The sequence below is a fragment of the Charadrius vociferus genome, unplaced genomic scaffold (assembly GCF_000708025.1).
Source record: "Charadrius vociferus isolate BGI_N301 unplaced genomic scaffold, ASM70802v2 scaffold324, whole genome shotgun sequence".
Lineage (NCBI taxonomy): Eukaryota > Metazoa > Chordata > Aves > Charadriiformes > Charadriidae > Charadrius > Charadrius vociferus.
The window spans coordinates 1,003,639-1,030,863 of NW_009648041.1; the positions used below are offsets into that span (position 1 = coordinate 1,003,639).

Consider the following 27,225-nt stretch of genomic DNA (forward strand, 5'->3'; position numbering starts at 1 on the left):
GTGTAGCTGGTTCACCATTTCTACCCTCAATTGCTAATTTCCCTTTCCACCCACTTCTACTAAAAGGTGCTAATGGTGTGGTGATACACAACTTCCCTGCCCCAGACAGCTGCTGCATCACTTCTGATCCTTTTAGATCTGGTTAAACTAATAGACACCTCTGTCCTGAGCCCGATTCCAATTCCTCTGTAACAAAATCCTTATTAAATCCACAGAAAAGTCATTTACCAGTGGTTAGACTTCAGGGCGTTCAGGACAGCAGTCGCTTCTGAGAAGTTACGCACATCTGATGCAAAATGACAAAAATGCGTGTTTACCACAGTGACCAACAGGGCTGAGAAGCTCAAGTTAATATTTATATTTGGCATTGAACCCTATGCACAAATACTGACTTTGGCTGCGCGTGTAGCATCCCGTTTTTTTTTTTTTTAAATCTGTTTATACTGATGGCCCAGTTGCAGGGAAATATCCCTGTGCTCTGAGCACCCCGGGTTTCGGAGGCTATTAACAGGGTGCTTAGCTCGGGGCTGTGCCTCCGAGCATCCCTGGTCAGCTGCTCCTCGGAGGGTCTGGACCATCGGTTGCTTTTGGGGCTGAAGCAAAGAAGCAGGAGCAGCTGCGGTGCTGCTGGGGTGAGGAATGATTTGGGCGATGGGGATGGGGATGCTGAGCTGGTGCAGAGGGGTAACCATGCTCCATCTGCCTCATCCCAAAATCTCCATACCTGACACAAGGGATGTACTGATGCACAGCCAAAGCTTTGCTGGGCTCTGATCTGCATGTGAGCTCCCAGCATAGGCTGTGGTAGCCAGGTTGGCCTGAGAGGTTCATGCCCTGCTCTCCCAGCCGCTGTGAGCGTGCCCGCCTGGCGCCATGTCTCTGGTCATGCCCTGGAAGCATCTGCAACCAGTGTCTCTCTACAAGGTTTTTATCATTAAAGATGGGGGAAGGGGAGAGATGGAAATAAGTTGTTTAACAGGACCCTCTTGCAGTTGAGAGTGCTTTCAAGCAAGGAGTTGCACACAGTTGGCACCACTGAGAAAGCGGCATCTTCTGGAGGCAAGGGTGTGGGAATTTCTTCAGGTGGATTTACCACCAACTGAACAGTACCGTGGAGTTCAAAACATTTAGCTGCAATGAGTTTGGTTTGAAAACCACTGCCATAGATTCACACGTGAGCCCAGAAATTTACTCCTTTCACTTTTCAAGTGCTGGAGTTAATGAGAAAAAATGCTAAATGACTTGCCCAAGGCTGCCTTGCGAGCACGCAAGAGCCCAGACTCCATTAAGAATCCCCAAATGCTCAGTGGGGTGCACTGCCCGTGACACCTTGGTGAATTTTGAGGCTGGCAGGATAACTCGCTATGCTAACACCATGGTGTGAAAGAAATACCCCACCAAGGCAGCTGTAATTCAGTCTGACTGTATTTTCAGCCCTGATTTCTGTCAGTGGTCCCTATCTTGGTGGGTCAGTGCCTGGAAGAGTCAACAGGGAAGTGCCGCCTGCAGGATGCAGCATCCCAAAAGCTGGATCAATGTGCCAGCCCACCAGCAGCTACCAGGCTCCTCCAGGAACCATCCGTGAAGGCGGAGATACCCACCTGTGGCTTGAAGAGTGATTAATAAACTGGGAACGCTCACCTCCCAGTGCCTGCCCATGACTGAATGAAGTCACGCTGTGCTTGGGTTGCCAAGCTTTTCACATGTGGCTGTGAAAGCGTTATTTGCTGAGGAAGGAAGGTTTCCAGGGGAATTGATAAGAAAGGATGTAGTAGGTTTTTGGAAAGAAAACAACTTTTGCTATGAAAAGAAAACAGCAACCCTGAAACTTTTTTGAGGAGACAAATTGATTTCTAAAAATGGGCCATAGCTCCTCAGTGTTTCCACAATAACTTACTCTGTGCCTGTGGTGGCTGTCGCTCTGTGTGACGTGGCAATGGGAGCTAAGGGAGGCAGCTGTGGCAGAAAACAGGAGTCAGACGCCCACATCTCATCCCAAGCTGAAATTACAGCGCTTTCTGCCTTTCTGTGCTGCTTCCCAGGTTCTCCACTGCCCTTGTCCCCAAACACAGAGTTCTTCTTGTCCCCATAAACATCATTGCCATGAAGTTCTGGTAGCGATTGCACCGCAGGACTCTGCGTGTGCTTACCAGACCTCATGAGCACTGCTGAGTTACTGTTCCCACACAGATTCCCAAAGCAAACGTTACTGCTGTAATCTAAAAGAGCAAAAATGTTTGGAAAACAGCAGATGCAATGGGAAAATGACACTTCCTACATGTGATAATTGTGCAACCTTAACTCTGCCCTTGGAGTATGTCTGCTTCTCGCCGTATTGTTTGGGAACTTGTGTGGCGTAGAAAGAAGTCATTGAAAGACTTCGTCGGTACAAATCACAGTTCAAGTGGTTGGTGGAGGTGCCGGCAAGGGTTAAATTACCTGTGTGGGGCTGGGTAGGGTAAGTGGATTACATGCAGCTATTAAATACAGAGAGGTGACCCTGTCAGCATGATTTGACTGTTAAGATGGGCAGCGGTGGAGGGGAAAAAAACACCTCTGTGGCTTGTGAGTGAATCCAGAGCACTAAAGCTTTAAAACACAGGACATGGGTATGCTTTTCCCATGTCATGGTAGGAGCATATCCCGCCTTAAGCCACTTACACCAATTTGCTTTTAAAGTAGCAATTATCTTTTCTTTTTTTTTTTTTTTTTTTCATGTATTCAGCCAGAGGTTAACTTTGTTCAGACTGTCTTCACCCTCGCAGCCCCGCTCCCCGGGCACAGCCCCGTGCAGCCCACAGTCACCCCTCCTGCATCCCTCCTGCCTGCACCGTTTCTCTCCTGGGGATGATGTTTGCTCTTCGCTGGCGAGAGCTGTTAGCTTGGCGTAGTCGCCACTGAGAAAGTATGATGAAAAAAGGTCTGCTCTGCAAGGCTCGCGGTGGTGTGGCTAGGAGCTGTTGAACCAACTTTTGTCTTTATTTATCGCTTGTTATGGCAGCCCTTCCTGCTGTTCGTTGTCCCCATCTCCTCCTGAGGAACTGGGAAAGTATGATGAAAAAAGGTCTGCTCTGCAAGGCTCGCGGTGGTGTGGCTAGGAGCTGTTGAACCAACTTTTGTCTTTATTTATCGCTTGTTATGGCAGCCCTTCCTGCTGTTCGTTGTCCCCATCTCCTCCTGAGGAACTGGGAAAGTATGATGAAAAAAGGTCTGCTCTGCAAGGCTCGCGGTGGTGTGGCTAGGAGCTGTTGAACCAACTTTTGTCTTTATTTATCGCTTGTTATGGCAGCCCTTCCTGCTGTTCGTTGTCCCCATCTCCTCCTGAGGAACTGGGAAAGTATGATGAAAAAAGGTCTGCTCTGCAAGGCTCGCGGTGGTGTGGCTAGGAGCTGTTGAACCAACTTTTGTCTTTATTTATCGCTTGTTATGGCAGCCCTTCCTGCTGTTCGTTGTCCCCATCTCCTCCTGAGGAACTGGGAAAGTATGATGAAAAAAGGTCTGCTCTGCAAGGCTCGCGGTGGTGTGGCTAGGAGCTGTTGAACCAACTTTTGTCTTTATTTATCGCTTGTTATGGCAGCCCTTCCTGCTGTTCGTTGTCCCCATCTCCTCCTGAGGAACTGGGAAAGTATGATGAAAAAAGGTCTGCTCTGCAAGGCTCGCGGTGGTGTGGCTAGGAGCTGTTGAACCAACTTTTGTCTTTATTTATCGCTTGTTATGGCAGCCCTTCCTGCTGTTCGTTGTCCCCATCTCCTCCTGAGGAACTGGGAAAGTATGATGAAAAAAGGTCTGCTCTGCAAGGCTCGCGGTGGTGTGGCTAGGAGCTGTTGAACCAACTTTTGTCTTTATTTATCGCTTGTTATGGCAGCCCTTCCTGCTGTTCGTTGTCCCCATCTCCTCCTGAGGAACTGGGAAAGTATGATGAAAAAAGGTCTGCTCTGCAAGGCTCGCGGTGGTGTGGCTAGGAGCTGTTGAACCAACTTTTGTCTTTATTTATCGCTTGTTATGGCAGCCCTTCCTGCTGTTCGTTGTCCCCATCTCCTCCTGAGGAACTGGGAAAGTATGATGAAAAAAGGTCTGCTCTGCAAGGCTCGCGGTGGTGTGGCTAGGAGCTGTTGAACCAACTTTTGTCTTTATTTATCGCTTGTTATGGCAGCCCTTCCTGCTGTTCGTTGTCCCCATCTCCTCCTGAGGAACTGGGAAAGTATGATGAAAAAAGGTCTGCTCTGCAAGGCTCGCGGTGGTGTGGCTAGGAGCTGTTGAACCAACTTTTGTCTTTATTTATCGCTTGTTATGGCAGCCCTTCCTGCTGTTCGTTGTCCCCATCTCCTCCTGAGGAACTGGGAAAGTATGATGAAAAAAGGTCTGCTCTGCAAGGCTCGCGGTGGTGTGGCTAGGAGCTGTTGAACCAACTTTTGTCTTTATTTATCGCTTGTTATGGCAGCCCTTCCTGCTGTTCGTTGTCCCCATCTCCTCCTGAGGAACTGGGAAAGTATGATGAAAAAAGGTCTGCTCTGCAAGGCTCGCGGTGGTGTGGCTAGGAGCTGTTGAACCAACTTTTGTCTTTATTTATCGCTTGTTATGGCAGCCCTTCCTGCTGTTCGTTGTCCCCATCTCCTCCTGAGGAACTGGGAAAGTATGATGAAAAAAGGTCTGCTCTGCAAGGCTCGCGGTGGTGTGGCTAGGAGCTGTTGAACCAACTTTTGTCTTTATTTATCGCTTGTTATGGCAGCCCTTCCTGCTGTTCGTTGTCCCCATCTCCTCCTGAGGAACTGGGAAAGTATGATGAAAAAAGGTCTGCTCTGCAAGGCTCGCGGTGGTGTGGCTAGGAGCTGTTGAACCAACTTTTGTCTTTATTTATCGCTTGTTATGGCAGCCCTTCCTGCTGTTCGTTGTCCCCATCTCCTCTCATGTGTGTGTTTTCTTTCTCTCCTCCTCTCCCTCCTCCTCCCGCCGCCTCTCTCCTCCTCCCCAAACACACACGTACACACACACACATACACGCTTCCCCTCTCCCTCCCCCTCCTCAAGGCCGAAAAGGCAAGCCAAACCTGCAGCCGACGAAGGCTTTTGGGATTGTAGCGTGTGCACCTTCAGGAACAGCGCCGAAGCCTTCAAATGCAGCATCTGCGATGTCAGGAAAGGCACCTCCACAAGGTATGTCCGCACCTTCCAACACTGCCTTTGCTCCGCGCTGGGTTGCACCGACTTGTTGATTTATTTATTTTTTTTCCCCCCCTCCGCTGTTGCCTGGATATCGGCTGGTTGCAACCGCCTTTTTGCCCTGATGCAGTCCCTCCTGTCCCCGTTCAAAAGCTTGTGGATTTTAAAAATTCTCTTTCAAGGGTTTAATTGGAGCTGGAAGACACGTTTCGTGGATGTGGCAGCGACCTGATTCTTTTTGTTATTCTGTGCTTTTTTGTCGCTGATGTACAGAGGGCTTGGAGATCTGCAGGCAGCCAGAAATGTTCTGACTGTAGTTTGGGGTAGATGACTTTCTGTGGTTTGGGTGGAGATTTACCTGTGCTTTCTACAGGAGTAGGAATGATTGAGGATTAGGGAGTGAGAAAGGAAACGGCTGAAACTGAAGCTGCCACGAGAACAACAACTCCCTTCCTGAGATGTTGATCTCTCGGTGTCTGTTGTCATCCAAAAGGAATCGGCTTTGTGCTCAGTGTGGGAATGGTGCGGATTGCTGAAAGCTTTAGCTGTCAGGTCTCTCTGATTGTCTTGCGCTGAGTAACTGTGCGAGTCTTTGCGAGATGGTGAAGCTGACATACAGTAGTTAAGTTAATCTCAAAAAAAAAACAAACCCAAATGCCCCAACCCAAAAACTCGTACTCTCCCAGTTAATGGCATCAGAAAGTTTGTCCTGGAATATCAGTTGGTGCTCAAACAGGCATGTGGTGCTCTGCTTTTTCTGTCTTTTTCTGATTTGTTCTGCCATGTTGATGTCTGATTTTGTTCATATTGTACCTTCTGAATTTGAGTTCCCATTGCTCTGCTCTGCCAAAGAAGTAGTCTGTAAGATTTTCATTGTGAAAGGCATCATTTTCCTCCTTTGAGTGAAGCAGTGTATTGAGATGCTCTCATCAGCAGGCTGTTTGCATGACTTGGCTGTCTTGACTTGATTGACAAAGGAGGTGAAAGCATGTTCAGTGGGTTATTGTTCGCGCTGTGCTTTAAACAATGTGAAGTGCCTACATTTTTAATGGGGAGCATGCTTTTGGGCCATTGAAACTCGCTGAGTTACAGCAGCAGAGTGCTGTAGTACTTCACTGTGTGTTTTATGATGCATGTTGGTTGCAAGCATCCCTGTGCTTTTTACAAAATATACAGAGGCGTTGAACTTAAAACAATTTTAAATAGCATAGTTACAGCATTGGGTAAGGTCGAACTTCTGGGACAGTAGTGTTCTGTATGCACCTACAGCTGATTCTTCACTCGTTTTGTTCAGTCTTGTTTTGTCAGCGCTTGATTTCTATGGTTTTCTGTTTCCTTGGCTTCCCCATTGGCTCAGGTGAAACACGTTGATGCTGCAGTCGCCTGGTCTTTAACTGTGCTACTACAGTGCGTAGCCTTGCAGTCACCGCAGGCTGTCCCAGCGTCACGTCAAGCACGTGCATGGGTGTTTGGGGGAGGAGAGCCTTAATGAGATGTAGGAGTCCATATGGGTTGTGTCTTGTATCAGACTTGATCGTTTTCATTTGGCCACCATGCTGATGTTCATTTTGGGAGCAGCAGCTTTCTCTCACATACCCTTACTTTTTTTTTTTTTTTATTCATGATGATTTTCAAAGTGTTTGTTGAGGTAGTAGGATGTTTTGTCTTTTAATTTAAAGGGCCCTCAAGAGGGATAGCAGTTGATGATTTTGGGTTGAGAACTGTAGCCTTAGTTGCAGATGTGATCCTCGGGTCTAGAACATTGTACTGCTGTTTAGCTTTTAATGGACCCTTATGAATGGCTTCTAATTTTAATTCATTTAATTCATCAGCTTTCTATTCATTTTTGCTTCTTTTTAAATTGCCTTTGTTTGTAGAATTTGAGAAAGTATTTAAAATATTCAATGGACCATCATGTCGTCTTGCATATTTATATCATTTATGAATAAATATAACCGAAAGCAGTGATTGAACGTTGTGAGTGAGCGTCGTACGTTGAGAAGACCTGGAAGGTCAGAGTTCTTTGTTGTGGTATTGCTTTGAGCTTTACAGTATGTGACGTACGAGTCCATGCCGGGGAAATTCTTCAGAATTTTTTAAAATAAATGACTGATGTAAGGATACTTAATGAGTTGTGATTGATAATTTATTACTTGAAATATAAGGCGTCTGATGAGCTTGACTTCTAGGTTGCAATTTGACAAGTTGATGACACTTTTCCACATACAAAAATGCCTTGCTTCATTAAGGCTTACTTCAGTAACACTTATCGGAAATTTATCAAACTCACTTTTAAAAAAACTCAACAAAGTAGTGAAAGACAGACATCGTAGACATGACGAGGCAACTGGTTTTCATCAAATTATTGTGTGCAATTACAGTATACTCAGGTTTTTTGGGATCTGGTGTGACCTAACTTCCCCCACCCCTTCAACTGTGAAGCCAGTTATTTGCTGTAGAATTTACTTTGGCTGATAAATATTCTCTGATTTGAGAACTAGTTAGGACGTTTGCTAATTCTCACTGTGTGTATATTTTTTTCAGATTCGATATAATCTGTTGGTGTGTGGGAGGGGTGGCTGGCAGCAGTTAGAAGTTTTACTTTCTCAGATCCAGCTATCCCCTTTCCCTAGGATCTCATAAAAGGAGCTTCTAACACAGCGAGTTTTAGAGTTGCTGTGCCAGTTAAATCGCACCTGAATACTTTTTCAAGGGACTGTTTATAAATATTTCAGTTGCACTTTTGAATAAAAATGAGGTCAAATCCATCTCTGGAGAATTTGGGAGTTGTCGTGCAAAGGTTATATTAAACCTGTAGTACGTACTTGAATACTGGATTTGTTACAGTATGTCACTAACTCCCTTTCCTTAACTTTATTATTGCTATTTTATAGTTAAACTTTATTACGCTCTATTTAGGCAAGTATGTTGAGTTTTTCTATCGTTTTCCTCCTGTAAGGGTCATGGCTAAGATTCAACACAACATTCAGTTGGGCAAGACGATGATTTAGCTGGCTAGCTTGTGAGTGAGCGATGTTAATGTGTTTGCTGGGGTGTACAATACTTCTTTTCTTTGTATTGGTGTAACGGTGCAAGGAACTGCTGCTGGCCACCACTTCCACTTGTGTCCTGCGATTCCTTTGGTGGTTTGCTCTGGTGTAGCCCCACCAGCTCCTGCACACAGGAGAAGGCTTGAATTAAAACTTTTGCTGGGAAGTTTGCTCCATGGACACACGTTCCCTTCCAATATCCATTACTTCTTCAAATGCTGAAGGAAAGTTAACTTTGGATTTCCTATGAATGTGAGGGCAGAATTTGGCCTTGTATTTCCCATTATGGGGAGCTGTGTCGTCCTGTTTGAGAGTAGATGATGGTTCCCTGCTCCCATTTGTTTTTCTTAATGGTATTCTTGTTCCTCTTCACCTTTGGTTCTCTGATGGTTTCCCTATGTTGTATTCTTGTACACCTCTTCTTGTAGCTTATTTTCTCTTCCCAGGCATGGCTGCGCAGAGTTTTTCTGCGTGAGATTGCTTTCAGACATCATTGTAAAGGAGAATATTCGGCTGCCCCCCCGCCTCAGTTTCACAGAGGTAGTTACTATTTTCTGAATCTTTCCTTTTGGATAAGTAGGCAAGCAGTGCGATGTGATGGAGCTTCTCTGATGTTAATTTTTCTCTAACTTCAGGTTAAGTGCTTTCCTTGTCCAAACTTCGTGCCCTGTATCATGAATGTGCCTTGATTACAGAGAAATGCACTAAAAAAAGTCAGTGGAAGATGTGAGAGCAACAACTGGATGTCTGACATGCCAATTAACAAAACAATGGGACTTTCTATTATGAAATTACCAAGGTGTAGTGTGTATGTCCTGTGGAAGGCATGCACTTAGTAAGCATTTCTGTTGTATTTGTTGCTAATACCTGTATACCCAAAGTGGGTAGTCTGGAGATTGCATCAGGTGATTTGAACATTGTGGAGGGCCCAGGGAGTATATGTCAGCCATGTTTCACTCGTCTGCCATTCTTTTGAGGGGAGGTTGAGCTGAAATGATTCACCATAATTTTAAAATGAATTTTCTCTTGTGTGGAAGAGGTGTCTCAAATACATACTGGCCTTCGTTCTCCATCAGTTTACCAGAAAATTCCATTGCATGTTGGCAAGATCTAAGCTAGCACCTTGAAGGATGTAAATTACTGTCCATGTCACTATTGAAAAATAGTCTCTTGTTTTGCATCCAGGCTGGGCTGACCAGAATAGACACCAGATAGTCCTGCTATTCCTGGAATGAGGAATCAGGCTGATGATACAGACCTCTGTACAACAAATGTGTACCCTGCTTATTTGCCATCTATTTGCAGGACTGTTCTTCTAAACGTACTTGCTTTGGTGTGTAGCTATGGTGTAGGTTAGAAACAAAGTGGTTTCAAGTTAAAAAGCTTTCACCTGCATTAAGGTGGGTTTTATTTAAGTGGGTTATTTTCTATAAAAGTTGAGTATGTGATTCGTTTGGAAAAAGCTGTTGTGGAAGGGACATCGGTGCTTTAACTCTGGAATATTTGTTATACTGATTGGCCATTTAGATCTATGGTTAAAGCATCTCTTTTTCCCGTTAAGCGCCGAAGCTAAATGGCAGTTGGATCAGGTGGAGAGAAGCGTGGTCTGTACCAGCCTGGAGCTGTGCCAGTGCTGCACAGGGCCGTTCAGATCCTGGAGACGTGTCCCCGCTTTGTTGGTAATGGATGGGAACAGTGTAATTCTGCCTAGGTGGTTTTGAGTGCTGGAATGCATGATACCTGTTTGCAAAATGTTTGCCCACGTGCACGGAGTTCTTCAGACCTCTGTTGTCTCAGAGGTTGACCTTGTTTACCAGCACTGCCTAAAAGTAATTAGCTGTTACTTTCTGAATTTGTAGATGAGGGGTACTTTTGCTGGGCCTGGCAAACCCACCAGGGCATGGGAGCAGAGGACAGGAGGAGCCTTTTGCAGACCTAGCATTTTACAAGCAGACAATGCTGGTGGTTCGCAGCAAGCCCCGAATTCTGGGGCCGCGGTTTTATGATGCACTAAGTTTGACTTCATGACTCATACTGCTGGAACCCCAGGTGCTTCAGCCGCATGGCTTAGGGTATTGATCCATCATAAACTGACTACTGGTACAGATTCATGCCGCACTTATTTTTTTAACTAGCATGGAGTTAGTCTGTGAGACTTCATCTGAGCGGATGAAGCTGTTCAGCTTCAGATCAGCTATTATCTGTCATTCTGGTGCAAGCGTAACACTGGCATGAAGTCTGTGTCTTGTACTTGGGCTGTTTGAAAGAAATAAGAGTTGTGTCCTGATTTGCTCTTTGCTAGTGTTTGACTCTGCTGTTAATGATCTCATTACCATTACCCCAGGATTTCTCTTGGGTCTCAGCGCCTCTGGGGAGTCATTCTTGGCAGGGAGGATCCTCAGTATTGACGTGCAGCACTTTGGCAATACCCCTTTGCTATGGTTGTCAGATTGGGTGCTTGAAATGCTGTAGGTGACAAACGCAGTGGGTACTGTGGTGGCTGCTGTGACTCGCTTTGCTTCTACCATTTGGATAGGATCCTATTAAGGAATAAAAGCTATACCTGTTGTGATGCTTTTTTTATGGGGGGGTGGGGGGAAGTCTTTATGTTAAATATCAGTAAAATCTGTGTTACTCTTTTCATGTGGATTACCCATCTGGGTTAAATGACTGTGGATTTGAAGGGTTTGAAGATCGATCTCTGATTTCTGTTGGAGACTGTATAAAGATCTAATAGATTAACTGCGACACTGAGTGTGTTAATCTGTCACTGATAATATGCAGCATGGATATTACTCATTTTTCCCTTCCTCCATAGACTGCTTTTTTGGGAGACGGGAATCAAAGTCAAAGTATGTATGCGTGTGTAGGAGGAGAGGGCACGTAACTTTCTTTTATTGCTGTAAACAGACGTTGCATCCACTGGGATACTGGCCCTCGCTCTAGCCGAGCAACTTTCTCTGCGTGCCTTTCTTAATTGCCCTGATTGTTTCATGTTCCCGTCAGCTGGCTGTGGAGGGGCTGCTGCATTTGCACGATTGGCGGGTGTATTTGCACACTGATGTGGGTTCATCTAATAAGTGGAACCTTGTATGAACTGGAAACAGAAAAGTGTTTGTGCAGTGTTGACAGGCCCAATAGCTGAGAGGAGGGAGGTGGTGGATGCGGAGCGTGGTTCTCTGTGGCCACCCTCGGCTCCTGTGGGATCTTGGCTGACTGTCCTGTGCTGGCTGTCGTGTTCCCCAGCAACTCGTAGTGCTGTGGGGCTCTGTTTTGGCTGAACAGTTGGGTTCTTGAAAGCAGTACGTGAGATCCAGGACCAACGAGGGATGAAGGTTGGCAGGTAATGTGCTGTGGGCTGGGTGGGTTATTTTGGCTGGCTGCATCCAGCTTTTGTACTAGAGCCTGGATACCCCTGCTGTAACTCCAGGCTGATTGTGAATCTGGTGTCACTTGTACTCTGCTCCGAGGCCCGCTTTGTGTTGGCAATGTGAATTAAACAGCTTTGCTGCTGGTTGGCTCACCGTTCCTTGCTGTGGTGCTGCTCCTTTTCTTCCTGCTCCGTCAGGCTTGAACAAGCAGACAGGTCCTTCCACCGTCTGTCGGTGAGAAACACAGAAGCTCGTGGCACTTGTGGGAAGTCCTGTCGGTGTGCAGGAATATGGCAGCAGGGAGAGAGATACAGCTTGCAGAGTGCTCCTGCATTAGGCGAAGGATGCGCTCTCTTTGTCGTCTTATTATGTGCATCTCTCCTAGTCTGTGTAATTCTTCTGAGGAAACCCACTGACCTGTTTGGCGGGATTTCGGGTGGTTCTGTAGGTTAGTGGGTTTCAGTCCCACAATGTAGGTCACTCGCAAGGTGTGCTGGAGTTTCGTAATGCTTAGCTCTGACCTGAAATAAGATTCATACAAACTCTGTGGCTGTGTCTTGCAGCTGTGCTTTAGGTCTCTCTTTGCACTGACTGCTTTCTTCACAAGGTAAAAGGAGAAATCTGGGTGTTACCAGAGGGAAGGGGTCTTACAGAAGGGTTTGGGAGGATTTATTTGAAGTGTGCGTGATTCAGACAGGTAAGGGCAAATTATCATTATTGCCCCTTCATGTTTATTAAGGACATGGCAAAAAAAGCAGACCTCAAATACTGAGCAACCTGTACATGCTACTCTAGGCAGATGTCTGGGATTACACAATATGACAGAAATAATGTGGAAATGCCTCCATTACATTTATGTAAGTTCCTTTTACAGCTGACACATGCTAAATACATTGATTGTCTCTTTGTGCAGACAGATTTTCTTTATATCAACTAGAGCTCCTTTCACACTTTTTCGGTACATCTGGAGGTATGACCAAATCCTTAACATCCCTCTTCCCATAAGCCAGCTATTAATTAGGAGCATTTCTTTGTAGCAGAGTGCTAATTGGTACATCAACAAATTCACTGCCTGTTAAACATTGGAAAGATTGTAATTCTCACTGGCTCAAACATAAATGAGAGGGAAAAGCATCACTTCTTGCTGGCCTGGTGGGTTTTGACTCCTCAGTAACTCGGAATCTTCAGCCAGGTGAGTCTCAACTTCTTCCTGGAAAAAACAAAATTGACTGGCTAAAACTGGGCATTGTTTTCTTAGTATTTTATTACTGAAGTGCTGCCTGTGTTTCTGAAAGTTAAAAGTACACCCACAGCCAATCTTCTGTTGAGTAATACTGGAAGTGAGTGAGAAAAAGAGGTTGTAGGGATCTAAAGTATGGATCGTGAAACCAGGAAACCTGATTTTGAACGGTATGTGGTCTTATTTGAGACACTGGCCTGGGATTGTGGAGTAACCCCTTATGCTACAAGGATCAAAATACTAAAAATTGGTAATTATGTTCTTTACCGCAGAAGTGGAAGTCTTGTTATAGTCAAATTGATTTTAACCTTCTGACAGAGAAACATTTTGAAGCATACATTTTATGGCAATTTGCTGAGAGCTGAAATGTTCCACATCTCAGTAAGCACAGTGTATGCTTTATGTCAGTTGCTATATGGAGGTGCAAACTTCCAGAAACTATATTTACAACTTACATGGGAATATGTTCAGGAGTTCTGGGAGCTTTAGTTTGAGGATCTTATCAGATTGGTTGTCTTTAAATAAAATGGAAGCAAAACAAGTCAGTTTTAGATTCTGTTTAGGGGTAAACAAGGAATAAATGTTTAGACGTGTTTTCTCAAGCAGATTGTTCTTCAGGATTTCAGAGTTGTGATGGATTGCTTGTAACATGCAGGGGTGCTAAGTGAGACAAAATAATCTTGCCTGAGATAAAGCTGCCTTCAGATTTATATTGCTGAGTAGACAGACTGATGATAATCTGAAATATTTTTCCTGAACTAAATTATCTTTGTGCAGGTGGAACTATTTCCGGGTAATTCATGGGCAACTTAATGTGCTTGAATCGGGGAGGTGGATGGAGGATGTAGAAGTACTAGGATTTGGTGGCTTCAGTGATGTTGCAAAGTTGATCAGAATGCTGCCTGGTGAGTGTGGAGTGTTGGGTTACCCCCTGCCCCCTGGGCCCCGAATGTTCAGTACTCTTTAAATTATAAGGGTAGTTCTTAATTGACTAGGGTTACTCCCCTTTTTTTTTTTTTTTTTTATCTGTGTACCAAATAAGTACATGGAAGGAATTGTATTTTCTTTTACTTCTATTTTCAGGTGTCAGTGGGGATAGTATGATGTTAGTGTGATTTGAGGCTGGAATTCACCCTTTAGTGAGTTGGCTACCTAATATCCTCGGGTTGCTATTTTTTACTCTGTATGATTGTATTCACTGTGTTTTAATTTGATCAAGAAACTTAGGTCTATGGGAGGTGTTTCATTCCTTTGTTTAAAAACTCATCTAGATCAGCAGAAGGGCATAAATCTTACTTGTCCTGGTTGGACAAAGCATGCATATATGTTCAGGTTGTTGGAAATGTGTGTTTCTGCTGCAACATTTGGCTCTAATTATATATCTTGGAGCTCTTATTCTGAAAGTGCTTTCACTGTTTTTTTTCGGAAGTGGTACTGAGCACTTTCTCTTCCCAAGATGAGATTTCAGTAAGAGAGGCAATACATTGATGGACGATTGCCCTGTGATGGAGTCAATCAGCCAGTGCAGTCATTCGTCTCCTGGGGATACAGGGTAGAGCACATCATTAGCAGCAGAAGGGGAGGCTTTCCTCTGTAATGCTAATACTGTGCGGGAGCTCTGGTTGGTGCCTGTTTGCTGCTATTGCTCAGTTATTACAGGTTCCTTATGGAGAAACAAAACCGCTTTCATTTGTTACCTGTAACAGTCATGGGTGTGGATCAATTTAACAAAAATATTTAATAAGCTTTAGGAAATGTTTCGGCATAGTATTAGCAATTTGTAAACCTGTATTGCCTAAAACCGCTTGTCATAAATATGGTGAATTATTTTGGAGGAATTATGTGTCTTTTATTTATCTGTATTATTTATCTGTTATCTTACTATATTACTTATCTGTAATGACAGGTTTACTGACTAGACTCGTGTGTCAAGCATTCATTACAAATCTTGGTCCACCTACAAGAAAAGTTTCCTGGTGGTTCTAAGAGATTCTGCAAGAAATATCTGGATGAGGTCTCATGAATCTCTGTTCAAAGGATCTCTTGAAAAACGAATCAGATTTTCTGGATTCTTCAACGCAAACCAAACTGAAGTGCATGTGAAGTAATTCCAGCTTATTGAGTAGAGAGAAACGCAGGTGATCCCTAAACATGTAGAGGGAAAACAGAACAGCCTGGCAGTTTTTAAAATTGTGTTTTACACACAACTAGCTTGACGTGTGTAGGAAAGACTGGCAGCTGCCTGATGCCAGCGTGGGATTCAAAGGATGGTATGTCTTAATCGGAGGAGATACGTTGAAAGTGAAGTTGGTGGGTTGCAGAATTTACTCTAGTTGCGTCTGATGGCGTTGGGTGTCTTGTCCGAGGGACAGCTGGGTGGTGTGCCGTTGTGCAGTGGCAGTTAATAAGTTAACTTCAAGGTAGCTTGGTGTGCTCCAGACTGTGGGCATCATCATTTGCCCAGGGAGGACAAGTTAACCTGCAAGTAGCTGTTCCTCCATGGCTGCTTTGATCGTTTTGGGGCTCTTGCCTCTCGGCAGAGCTGCCGTAACAGTGATCCCATCAAGAACAAGTGTGGGTTTGCGCCTGGGTGGGCAAGAGTGCTTCTGTAATGGGATACAGGGCTGCAAACCTTGTATAAGCAGTATCTCGGTATCCAGAGATGGTTAATTCCCACGTGACATACAATGAAACTATAAATGTTGGCAGAAAAACGTTACTCTGGATGGCTGATGGGTGTTTCTGTGTACCCGCCAGCACTGCAAGTGGAGAGGTGGCACCCAGGGCACTGCTTGTTGTGGGACTGCCCTCCCCTCCAGCTTTTAACTCTCTGTGACTCTGGACAGTTTGGTAAGTCACGTGCGTAGGTTTACCTGTCTATAAAGCAAATATAGTAAAAAGTCCCTACCACATGCAGCTTATTGGAGGTTAAGCTAATTTTTGGAAAACGCTTTCAAATCCTGAAGTGTTTTCTCAAAAACTGCAGGTGAAGTCAGACTTAAAAACAATGTTTATCTGCCTATCTCTGAACTGTATAGATAATTGTTTAAAAATAAGAGCAAGAGCAGCAAGAAAACAAATGATGATACAACTGTTGGAATGGTGTGGTGGGTAGACTTTTACACTTCGTTTCACCATCGTGTACAGCAGTGTCTGTGCTCCTAAAGCACCGGAGGAATGGCACAGCTGTGTGCTGGATGGCTACTAAAGGCATGGGGTTGTTGCACAATTGTACATGTGGGTTAGCAGAGTAAGGAACGTGCTTAACCATGGGCGTGGAAATACAGTACTCTGGCAGCAATTAAGAGTCATTAATTAGAAGTACTTATTACCGGATGTGACTCAAGTTAGTTGTAAGTTGCTTAACTTCTGAGGTCAAGAACATCTAATGGATCTGAGATGCGCATTATTAGTGTCCATGGGACAATGGGGCTATCCACAGGGACAGCCTGTAATACCAGAGCTCAAACTGAAATTTTGAGGTTCGTTAAATGACTTCTTGACAGTTGCAGTTTCGCAGCACCTCTACAAGCTGGGACTACGCATTTGCATTCAGAAGTTTAAACCTGTGGGGGGTTCGTTGAGACTCCTAGGTTGCATCAGCTGGGAACGTACAAGTGTGTGCTGGGAATTTACACTGCTGTGCTGACAGTCACTGTTATTCAACCAGCATTCAAAGAAGCCATAGTGAAACTTTATGATAAACAAACGCTTCCCTGTCTGTATGAAGAGGATGACACTTTTGCCAATTACAAATTAAGCAATTGATGCAAAAATCAACAGTGAAGAGGGCAGTAGAACGTCATGCCCGTATGCTGCCTGCCTACCTTGTAAAACGCATGGGAGATCGCCCCTCCAAGTTCAGCATATGCATTTATAGAGATGTAAAACGTGAGGACAGTCTCAGGGCTTGTGTTTGGAAAAGGCTTTACTTCTGCCAAGGGCCAGGCATGTCAAGCAAGTCAGGGAAGATGGTCCACGATAAAGTACCTGTTACAGTTCTGTGCCAGTTCTTGGGGCTTTTCCAGATGTGCAGGGAAAGTGAGACATAACAGCTAGCAGTAATTTGGTTTTATTTCCATCTCTTCAGTTTTTCGCCTTTTGCCTTATTTTTTTTTTGCATTATAAGCCAGACTGACTTTCCCACTGGCACTCTGAATTCTGTATGTACTACACTTACATGTTTTTAAAAGCCTGTCACACGCATGAGTGGTGCTTGGGGTTTTTTTTGGTGTGTTTTTTTTTTCTTTTTAAACACAAAGGCATATAGCGTAAGGAACAGGTTTACTTAGTCATGGATGTGGGAATACAGGTGCCAACATTGCTTTAATAGCTGTCGGTTGCTTTATTTCTGAGTGTGCTAGCATTTGCAATTCCGTTTTGGTTCGACAGGTATAGTTGACGCTGGTGGAGAATGTGACCTTTTGCTCTTTGCATTGATTTTTCTGAATTGTGTCCGGAGGCTGCAGAAGTCAGTGCAGGACTTTGTTGTCAGCTGCAAGGGCTGGATCAGACCTGCGAGTCCGATGCATCAAGGAGGGAATAAGTTGACATGAAACTTAGCACGGGTATCTTTTGTGATCTTGCTTTGTTCCAAGACTACTCTTTTTTTTTTCTTTTTTTTTTTTTCCCAGGGAGATATTTTTAATAGATAAAAAAGAATTGAGAAATGACTTGCATTGTATAAAGCCCTAGATGATACTCAGGGGAAGAGCTTGGTCTGTGTCCATGTAAGCACAGGACTCCTCAGATCGCTCGTTGCTCTGTCATCCTGGAGCCTTTAAAGTTTCAACAGGGCTCGAGACTGATAAAACTTTGGATCTGTGGGTTTTTTTCAAGTGTCTTAGATGGTGACCAAACATTTTCTTGCTTTTAAGCAGACAGAAACAAAATACCCAGAAAGTTAAAGATAATCATCAAATTTTGCTGGGCTGTAGTTCTCGATGAGTCTCATCTGTCTGAAGTGTAGTCTTTCTACCGCCAACTGTACAAAATTCTTGGTTTTGATATTATGGTACAAATATGCCAGTCCTCATATATCTGTGTGCTCACTTGGATCAAAAAGATTATATTCCTTCTGCATGGAGATGTATCCATGGCTTTGCGTATATAGCCAGCAGGTTATTAGTAGGTAAGATGGGTCAATTATCAGTAGCTTGCTGCTTTTCCTCCCTGCTCTCGTTCGGAGTATTATTGTTAGCAGCTTTTAAAGTAAGGTTCCTCCTGGAAGAATTTCTGGCTCGAGGCAGAAAAAGTTTTCTTACCAGTTTTGAACTACTGGGATTATTGTTTTGTTTTTTTGAAATCCTATTCATCGCTTCACAAAACTTAAAAGTACATCTTGAATCATGCATAGCCTGAAGAGTATCCTGGGGCTAGGGAGACATAAATAATTGTTTAATTGGGCTGTTCTGCTTTGTAGCTTATATCATGTTGAGTATATGGAAAGGACTGATTTTATTTAGTGTTTTACTGTAACAATTCTCCGAGTCCTAAGCTCAGCATTTATCTTAGTAAAATTTAATGTGATGTTAAGCAAGATGTGCAAATGTGTTTTGACTTAAGCTTTTAGTCTGTGAATAAAAATGTTGCAGATCTCTCACCTTTCAAATGTTTGGTAATTACGCTAACTGAAATCTTACAAGGAAAACAACATCCTATTGAAGGGAAAAAAAACTTTGTGATTAACACTTACAGATAGTTAATAACTATTTTTATATTTCATTAGATTTATGAAAAAACATGTCTTCAGTGGTTGTTAGCAGAGATGGCAAAAGTCTGAGTAATATATCAACATTGTTTTAATTAAGAATACATTAATATTCTCCTAAAATTCACTTTTGACATCCAACTCTTAAGCTTAAAATGAATGTCAAACTTAGCTTTTTATACTCCAGGAAAATATTCTCTTTTGCTCAAAACATGCAGCAAAAGCAATCCTATGAAACTCAATTAGAATAATAGAGTACAGCCATTGCAAAATATCATTACAATAGTTAAGTAATTATCCCACTGCATGACTTAGCAAGAGGGATAAATAATGCATGTAGAATTGTGTTGGAGCTTGCAAGGAGGATTCATGCTGGCGGAGTGGGTGGGAAGGGCGAAGGCAGAGCACGGGTCCGAGGAGGGGGTCTGCTGGGTCTGGTAGCTGATGATTGAAACCTTTCAATGTCTGTGATAACGAAGACGCGAAAGAGACCCAATTTTCTGTTTTTCTTAAAATCTAAAGGTGGCCTTTGGGAAGAAACCTTCCTTGGCTGTGTTAGCACAGCGTGACTCAAGCTGCTTCTCAGAGCTGCCCGGCTGCTCCCGGATGGGTGGATGTTGGGTTTTGAGGTACGAGCACAGCCAGCTTTTGCGGGGGTCATCTCTCTGACTAGCGGAGCGGGCACCCGATGGTGTCCAGCTGTGCCGTCAGAAGGGTGGAAAATCCCCAAAATGGCACCACATCAGCATGCCAATCCCAGCGGCTTGCTGCCTCACCAGGCCCACCATTCTTAACTTCTCTATATTTCATCCACATTCTGTGTTTTACCACTCTGTAGGTCTGAGCTGCTCCTCATCTGCCGTTCATTGCGCTGAGCGAGCTACTTAGTGCGTTAACGCAAGGCTTGGAGTCCCAGCGGCAGCGTGTCCCAGCCCCTGCCCCAGCTGTGAGTCTGGTCAGCAGGGATATTGTTCAGTATCTCAGTTCATCACTTGTAAAGGCAGGAGATTCGATTGTTTTGTAGATCTTGGAGAGGTTTGGGTTTTTTTTCTTCCTTTCAGCTAGAACTGAATACTCCAAACCTGTCAGTCGCTGTCAAGAGGATTGTACTTTGGATTAGTGAGCTACTGGAAGCAGTTTGAATGTTGCAGTTAAAAGCATGCTGAACAGCAATGTAATTAATAGTTATATAATGTCATCAAGCTTAGGAAACTAGAACATAACTTGGAAAGAAATACAGCCCCATGCAATCCCTGCATTGCCTAAGGACCACCGGGCATTTAAAAGCTGATGCATTTCTTCCCAGGACCGTTACAGTCAGGGCAGACTTGTTGCTGTTGTGTTGGTTTCATCATGAGATGTGTGGAAGCACCTTTCTCGCCTTTCCCCTTCCTCCCCTTTTTCTCTGATGTCTGCAGCAGCAGGACAGGGTCAAACCAAGAACCCTAAGGCTCTCCTTAGGCTTGTTGGAGCTACTCTTTGCTTCTGTGATTCCAGAAGTCTTCAGTTGCTGTGTAATTATGGATGTTGTCTGAAATATAACTCTTCAGCTTATGAGAATATTATGCATTTTTGTTGTTGCATTTTTGAATAGAAATTTCAGGGAAATTATGCACTACCTTTTTGTTATACAGTACTAAGAAAACTCTGTCAGCCCTTTACCACGTGTGTTTTTAGGGAAGCTGAAATGGTGATTAAGATTTCCAAAGTAGTTTCTGTTTTTGAACAAGCTCGAACCTGTCTGGAAAAGTTACATATTTCAGCAAGGCAGCAGAGGAGACTGTGCACCTGAGACCTCCCATCTTGTAGATATTGAACCGGGGGTGTGATGCTTTCAAGTTGTTAACTTCTGCGAGTACCTTAAGCACATAAAGATGATGATCAAAGTTCTGAGGCGTTGCTGTAATTCTGGATGAGTTTGTTAAAAAATTACTGTAATTATTATTCCCTTGGCTTCTGTTGGCTTAAACCCTTATGCTTTACTCCAACATTTTAAAATATTTTTTTTCTCTTAGTTGACATGCAAATGTGACAGCGACATGGTTTAGTGGTGGACTTGGCAGAGTTAGTTTTATGGTTGGGCTCAATGATCTTAAAGGTTTTTTGCACCTCAGTGATTCTGTGGAAAAGGCAGAATTTTGCTGGTACAGAACTTGGTATTTCTGTTTCTAAAAAGGTACCTTATCAAACGTATTGGTTGGTGATTAATTAGAAAGTAATTCTCACGTCTAAATGGAGCAGCTTTGTAATAAAATGTGATACTACCGCTAAGAAAATGTAAGGCTGCATACCCTCCAGTTTTGTATCTACATTGCTGAGTGTCAGTTTGCTCAATATTCACTGCCATTGACCTTGGATAATTAAGAAAAAAAGTCTGCTGTTCTGGGGAGATAAATGCAGCTTCTGTTTGGAACGTGGCTGATTAGCTCAGTTGAAAGTGTAATTTTATGGCTGTAGTTTCTGGCAGGATGGATGCTGCTTTTGCAAAACTCGGTGCCCCTCTTCTCTGCTCCCTCATACCCAATTGAAGTTGGTGAAACTCCAAGATCCGAAACTTGCAATGGACCTCTTCAATTTTCAAGGAAAATGAGTTTAAACTTATATGGGCTGCTTTTACTTACTGAATCACTTCTTCACTTTCAGCCTATTTTCAGTGCAAACACAAGGCTGCATTTGTGCACTGGGTGGGGGTCCAAGATTCCCGGCTGGAGCAGGGCTTGGTGCACGTGGACTTTCCCAGAACAGGGTCAGCATCAGTGTTGGCTGTCGAGAGCTGGAGTGTGCTGGGACCACCAGCACTGTGTGCTGGGGGCCGAGCGGAGATGAGAGAAACACCAGGGAAGAGGAAAGGCTGAATCATAAAAGCAACAAAAAAATTAAGGAGAAGCAAAAATTTTTCAGGCCTGTGAAAGTTGTTTGTCAAAATGTGAAGGTAGGGGACTGGTGGGCACTGGGGTCTGTTTGCCAAATCCCCTGCTCTTTTAATTTTCTTTGTGCTGCCACTTGGACTTCCTTTTCTACTTCTGTGTTTGCTCTCTCTGAGTTACTTGGACCATTTGTGACTTAAAGTATGTGCTTGTTTACAGTGTGAGGGCTGTTTGTTTTTTAAACATCTTGATGATCACTCAGTTGCATGGTATTTTGGTGGCCTTTTTTCTTAGGGTAGTTTTTCCACTTGAGATGCTCTACTACTGTATTTGCACTGGCAAAGTACTCTGGGCTGAAGATGACTAATAAAGTTGCGTTTTGGTTTTTTTTTTTTTTTTTGGTGGGGTGTGTGTCATTTGGGTTTGGGTGGGTTTTTTTTTGTTTGTTTGCTTATTTTTTTACTGATCTAATAAAACCATGTAAGGACTAGAAGCTATCCAAACCAAAGCACAGCTTTATAAGCTTAACTGCATTCATGCTGTTTGTGGGATTTTTTGTTGTTGTTTTTTTGTTGGTTTTTTTTTTTAAGCTGTTGTCATCCTCTTTAGAGATGGTACTGTGGTGGTAAATCATGTATTTTGCCAGGTTGTCTTGTTAATGCATAGTGGAGCATTGTTGCTGATGGGATCTTTATGTGCTGATGTGATGTCAGTAATAACCAGGAAGATTTGGGATGGCATGCAGTTTTTACAGACTCTTTGCTTTTGAGGCCAAATCTGCAGCCTTGAAAATCTTCGGGACTTTGGAATCTTCCCCCCTACAAGGGTATTATTTATTTGGGAAATTGCATAATACTCGTTATGCAAGCAGTCTTTTCAGCCACTGTGTGAAGTATATTATAGGAAAAAGTGTAATTTTTTTTTTTTTAAATCCAAGCAGTAAGTGGCACGAAATAAATGCCACAACTGAGATGTTTTAACGAAGAGAGGTTTTAATGAAGGTGTATTCTATTTATAACAGAGGTAAGGCAGAACTGAACGCAGCTCCCAACAAATGTTCACACCTGTTTCCACCAAGAAGTTCAATTCCCACCATGCATCCGATTCTGAGAAATGGTGATTGAGTAGATAGACACTGTGGATAAAATCAACATAGGTCTATTAAATTGAAATACATTTTTCCTGGAATATTTCTGGTAAACAACATCTTAGGTGAAATCTACCCATACCTTACTTTACAACATCTCATTTAAGGATTTGGTGCTTACACTAAGTTCTAGGTCCCATTTCACATGTCTCTGCGTGTCCTGAAATAACTCATGTTGTAGACATCTCTCCTTCTCTTCTACAGGCTGATGCATGGTCTTGGTTTTGAGTTTCCCTGGGAATCTGGTTTTAAAAAAGCAGGAGTTGATTTAGTGGACTGTTTCTGGCATGGCAGGAGGACGCTGAAGCCCTCGTCCCCTTCCCACTTCCCTGCTTCCAAACGTCGGGGGCTTTACAGGTTTTACATTTGGGTTTTAGCTGAGTGCGTTGAATATATCTGTTCAGTTGAGAAAGGGTTGTTTCCCATAGTATGTCTGAGTAGAAGAGTTATTCACTTGAACAAGAGGCTCAAAATGAAGCTGTTAATTGTCCCAGCTGGTGACTTTTTTCTGTGTGTTACTGCCAACTGAGAGCGCTTTAAACTCACATCTGAGGTATGAGAAGACCTGTACTTCTTCTGCACCTCCCTGAATAAGGAAAGCAGTCATTCAATTATACTTCAGTGGGTAGGCAGGTGTTAGTAATTCACAGCCTCTTTCACTGTCTCTTACTTTTCCAGGCGTGTTTGCGTACCAGGCTTCTGCCGTCGCTGCTGTCCCAAGGCAGCAGGGATGGTCCTTACCCACTCAGACCTGTGCAATGGGCGGGCTGCTCCTGAGAGTTTGAAAAGAGGGGAAGTTTAGATGAGTACGAAAAGTGGTTCAACTGATGTAAAAGTATCTTATCCAGGTTGAAAGAATTTGAGAGATGCTGTGATTGCAGTAATGTACAAAGTATTTAGAATAACTTGTCCAGTTTTGCGTGGTTGCCCTGAAAGCAGGCTTCCAAGTTTGAGGGTCAGTTTTTTTTAACTACATGGGGTTGGTTTAGACTAAGCTTATATCTTCCTGTAGGAATTGTTGAACTTAAACCAGCAGACCATTGCGACCCTAGTACTACTGGTGCTGCTGCTGCTTTCTGTAAAATGCAGTTATCGGTATTGCAGCATCCAAAAGGTTTACTCATCCCTGAGTGTTTGTTAGCCAGGCAACTTGTTTGTGCACCTGTATACAGTGTAGAGGGTGTGTGCGTATAGGATTAAAATCATTTAACTGCACGGAGAGCTTTGCTTCGCTTGTCTGTAGAATTCTGGGGGAAAAAAAAAAACCCACCACCAAAACAAAAACCAACCAACCCCAGCACCTTAGACTCTGTGTTAGGTGAGTGATTTTCTCAAAGAACCTAGATTTTTGTTGGAATTAAAAAAAAAAAAAAAAAAAAAAGAAAAATACAAAAGAGATTTTGTTGTTGGAACCTGTCTTATAAAAGCAGCGTATGAGCATGCCTGTGAAGCTGCTGTGGTGGTTTTATTTGTTTTTGAAGCAGTGAAGAAATAATTTGTGAAAGGCCTGCGTCCTGGTTTTACAGTGGGCACTGTGCATGCTTTGTCTGCTGCTCGTTAACGGGCCAGCTTCATTAGAGTTAATGGTTCAAGGTTCTTTTTATAAGCTTATTATCAGGTATTTTATGTCACTACATGTCAGTCACTGAAATGGTAGCCTTTAAGAGACAATGTCTGTTTGAATTAAAAATCCACTTTTCCAAGAAAACATCTTCTTTTGGTGACTACTTTTATCAAATACTTTGGGAGTCTGTCTGTTCTGGTGAAACTTGCTTTAGCTGTTACTGTGAAGACCTTTACTCAAGAGGAACGGGAGACTGTTGGTGCAGCGTGGTGAGGGAAGAGCACTGTTCAGGCTGAAGGTGTATCCGCACAGCAAATGCGTGCGTGGCCGCAGAACAATTCCTGACGATGCTGAAGACATAGCGGCACAGGATCTGTATGCCCTCCTGCCAGTGATTCCTGTTTCAGTCCATGCCATAACCCCAACCATCAAGACCTTGCTGCTCATTTTGCCCCATGTGACATTTACTGCTTTATTTTGCTGTGTAAAACACAACCGTGAATGTGGACTACGGCTTGCAGAGAGAATCAGATGTGCTCAGCCAGCCGGTGTGACTGCTCCCCTGTACTCTGGCTACGGCCACCACCGCTGACACTGGTGGCAGCACGTGCTCAAGACACAGGCTTCACTGTGGTCAGTGTGGGGCTTTGAAGTCCTCTCCTGGCGTCAGATGTGTTTGATCCCAGCGCTGCTACCGTTAGCCACATTACAGTATCACGAGTAGCATGGTGTTTTATATACGTTGCAATCACATTCCTTTTTTTGCTGGCTGGATGTTCCTGAGATAGCACTGTAGACCTGGATTTACACCTTAATGCAAGCACACCTTTCCCAAAGGAAGTAGAGCAAGACTTATGCTCTGTCAAAATGCCTTCTTTCTGTGGAAATCTCTGTATAACAGCTCTACCATCGATGTCAAAGTGAGCATACTTGTTTGCAAAGGATGTCCACTGTCCAGGGTTCCTACTACAACTGTGGGTTTAAAAGGTTCATGTTGTTACTCCTCCTTCAGCCCCAGTCCCTCAGTAAATCAGTCCTTTGCCTGTGTGAGGCAAAAATTGTTAACTTGATGGAATTGGTATCACTGTGGTTAAACGTCAGCGTGGGATGTATTAGCTGAAACACCACTGCAGTGCATTTGTCCATAAGCAGAGAAGTCGGACGCTTCCCAAGCATTTGGTGACCCAGCATCTCTGGGAAATGTCTGCAGCCTCCAGGGAAGGAGCAGAGACTTCTCCTCCAACTTGTGCTTCTGGGTTTTTAACAGTTGCGTAAGTAGCATTTAAGCTACATCAGGCTTAGACTGTGTAACTTGTTGGCTTTTCCCTCTTCACCTTCACTGCCTTCTTTCAGCTTAATATGACACTTGGGGAAAAAAAACAGGAATTCTTTTTTTTCAAGCAAGTTCTGGGATGACTTGCTACCTTTTCCTTGAAGACTTGAAGCTTCTAAGTTCAGAAGAATGTAGTTACCTGTGTTTCAAAGCACAGCGTGGAGTGGCTGTCATGGGCGACAACTGCTTGTTGGTTTTGGATAAAGCCACTTGCCCTGGCTGCCACCAGGAGAGGAAAGAAGCCGAATAAACAGGGAAACTGTGAAATAAACAGAAACAAAACCAAACCTATCCCCTGCCTCAGGGCGTGGGCTTGAGTCTGTGAAGCAGCTGTTTCAAAATTAGACTTTGTTTTGTTAAAAGGAGGCACATAAAAGCTTTTCTGCTTTTGTTTTTGTGCCGTAATGATAATTTCCATGCGTTTTTCTGTGTTGTTTGATTGCTTTTAGTTTCTTCTGAGGAAACTTACTTGAAAAGTGAGCAGTTGTGTTATTGCAGCATTAAGGTGGTTGCCTCAACCTTTCCTGCCCTGCGTACCCCCAATTTTTCTAGCAGAAGTGATTATTTTCAGGTAGGGAACTTAAGCCTACATGGTTTTGAAAGTTGCCACTCAGTCTTTAAAGATGTTAAATAGACTTTTGGGGTTCCAGGTCAGGCTGCAAATACCAGTGCCAGGGATTCAGTGCTCACGACCTTCTTCATTGCTCTTCGCCGCTGCATCGGTGTCGACCCAGCTGACGTTGTGGCTGCATCCAGAGCTGACCAGGGGGAATTGGTGGGTTTGAAAAGCCGTTGGCAGGAGCGGGCAGGGCTGTCTCAGGCGGGCACTGCAGCTGGATGGGGAAGTTTTATGTTGGTTGGAATCCTGGCACTTGCTGCTGTTGATGCAAGTGACCCCAGAGATTATGGGAAGAGGTGATGATGAGCAGATATTTTCTGGGTTTTCCTCTAGATGATTTGTATGTGTGTAATTGCTCACGAAGTTATGCTAGCCCCGAAAGCTTTTGGTCTTTTCACTCCCCGTTTTGGTGCAGAGTGAGGGTATGAGCTCCTTAGGATGTGGTTGCTCAACTCTGTCCACGCTGTTTTCCGTAATGCGTTTGAGTAAAAACAAGGTTCTGTTTTTAGCTTGCTTTAACTTGGAAATTCTGGTGATAAGCAATTAGCTGCACAAATCCAGGAAGAAATTAGAGGAGGAAGCAACATAACATAGTAGAATCTCACAGAGTCATTTTTGTAAATCTCTAGAAGCAAGTAATTTCTCAAATCTGGTAGATTTGTATTGCCAGTGTGGAGTAGTCCTGGGGCTCAGAAAAACTTCATTTATTTTCTTCTGCTGTAGTCATCCGCAAGTGAGCAAATTGCTGTTTGTCAGAGTTTCCCCTTAGTTAAATGGAAATAAACCTAACCAAGGGGTGTCTTGATAAATACACCTGAGACCGAGGTGCCTGGATATTGTGATGCTGAGAGCTGGATGGTATGCTTGAACCTGAACCAAACACAACACAGTTGAACTGCTTAGCAGTGCTTTTCAAGACTTTCCTTTAGTTGTTTTATTACTGCGTTTGCTATTATAAAATAATTAGTATGCGTTTATTAGGAGAAAAGAGGTTTATAATATATTGTCTAAAAAGCCCTTTAGTTATGTAATTGATCATCTTTATCTTTCTCTGCTCAGATAATTCACAAAAAATCTGTAATCTGACATCAGATACAAAGTAGGAAAACTTGTGTATGGGCAGCATGTGGTGTCTGAGGAGGCTGTAGAGCATGTGCCATGTGC

General features: G+C 43.6%; 1 protein-coding gene across 1 annotated transcript in view; it reads left to right on the forward strand.

Annotated features, from left to right (window-relative positions):
- RYBP (RING1 and YY1 binding protein) overlaps window positions 1–27,225 on the forward strand; it is a 51,501-nt gene that overhangs the window by 4,676 nt on the left and 19,600 nt on the right. The window contains 3 exon segments of the mRNA XM_009883610.1: window positions 4,874–4,932; window positions 4,934–4,982; window positions 4,985–5,154. Coding sequence (XP_009881912.1) covers window positions 4,874–4,932; window positions 4,934–4,982; window positions 4,985–5,154 — 278 coding nt within the window.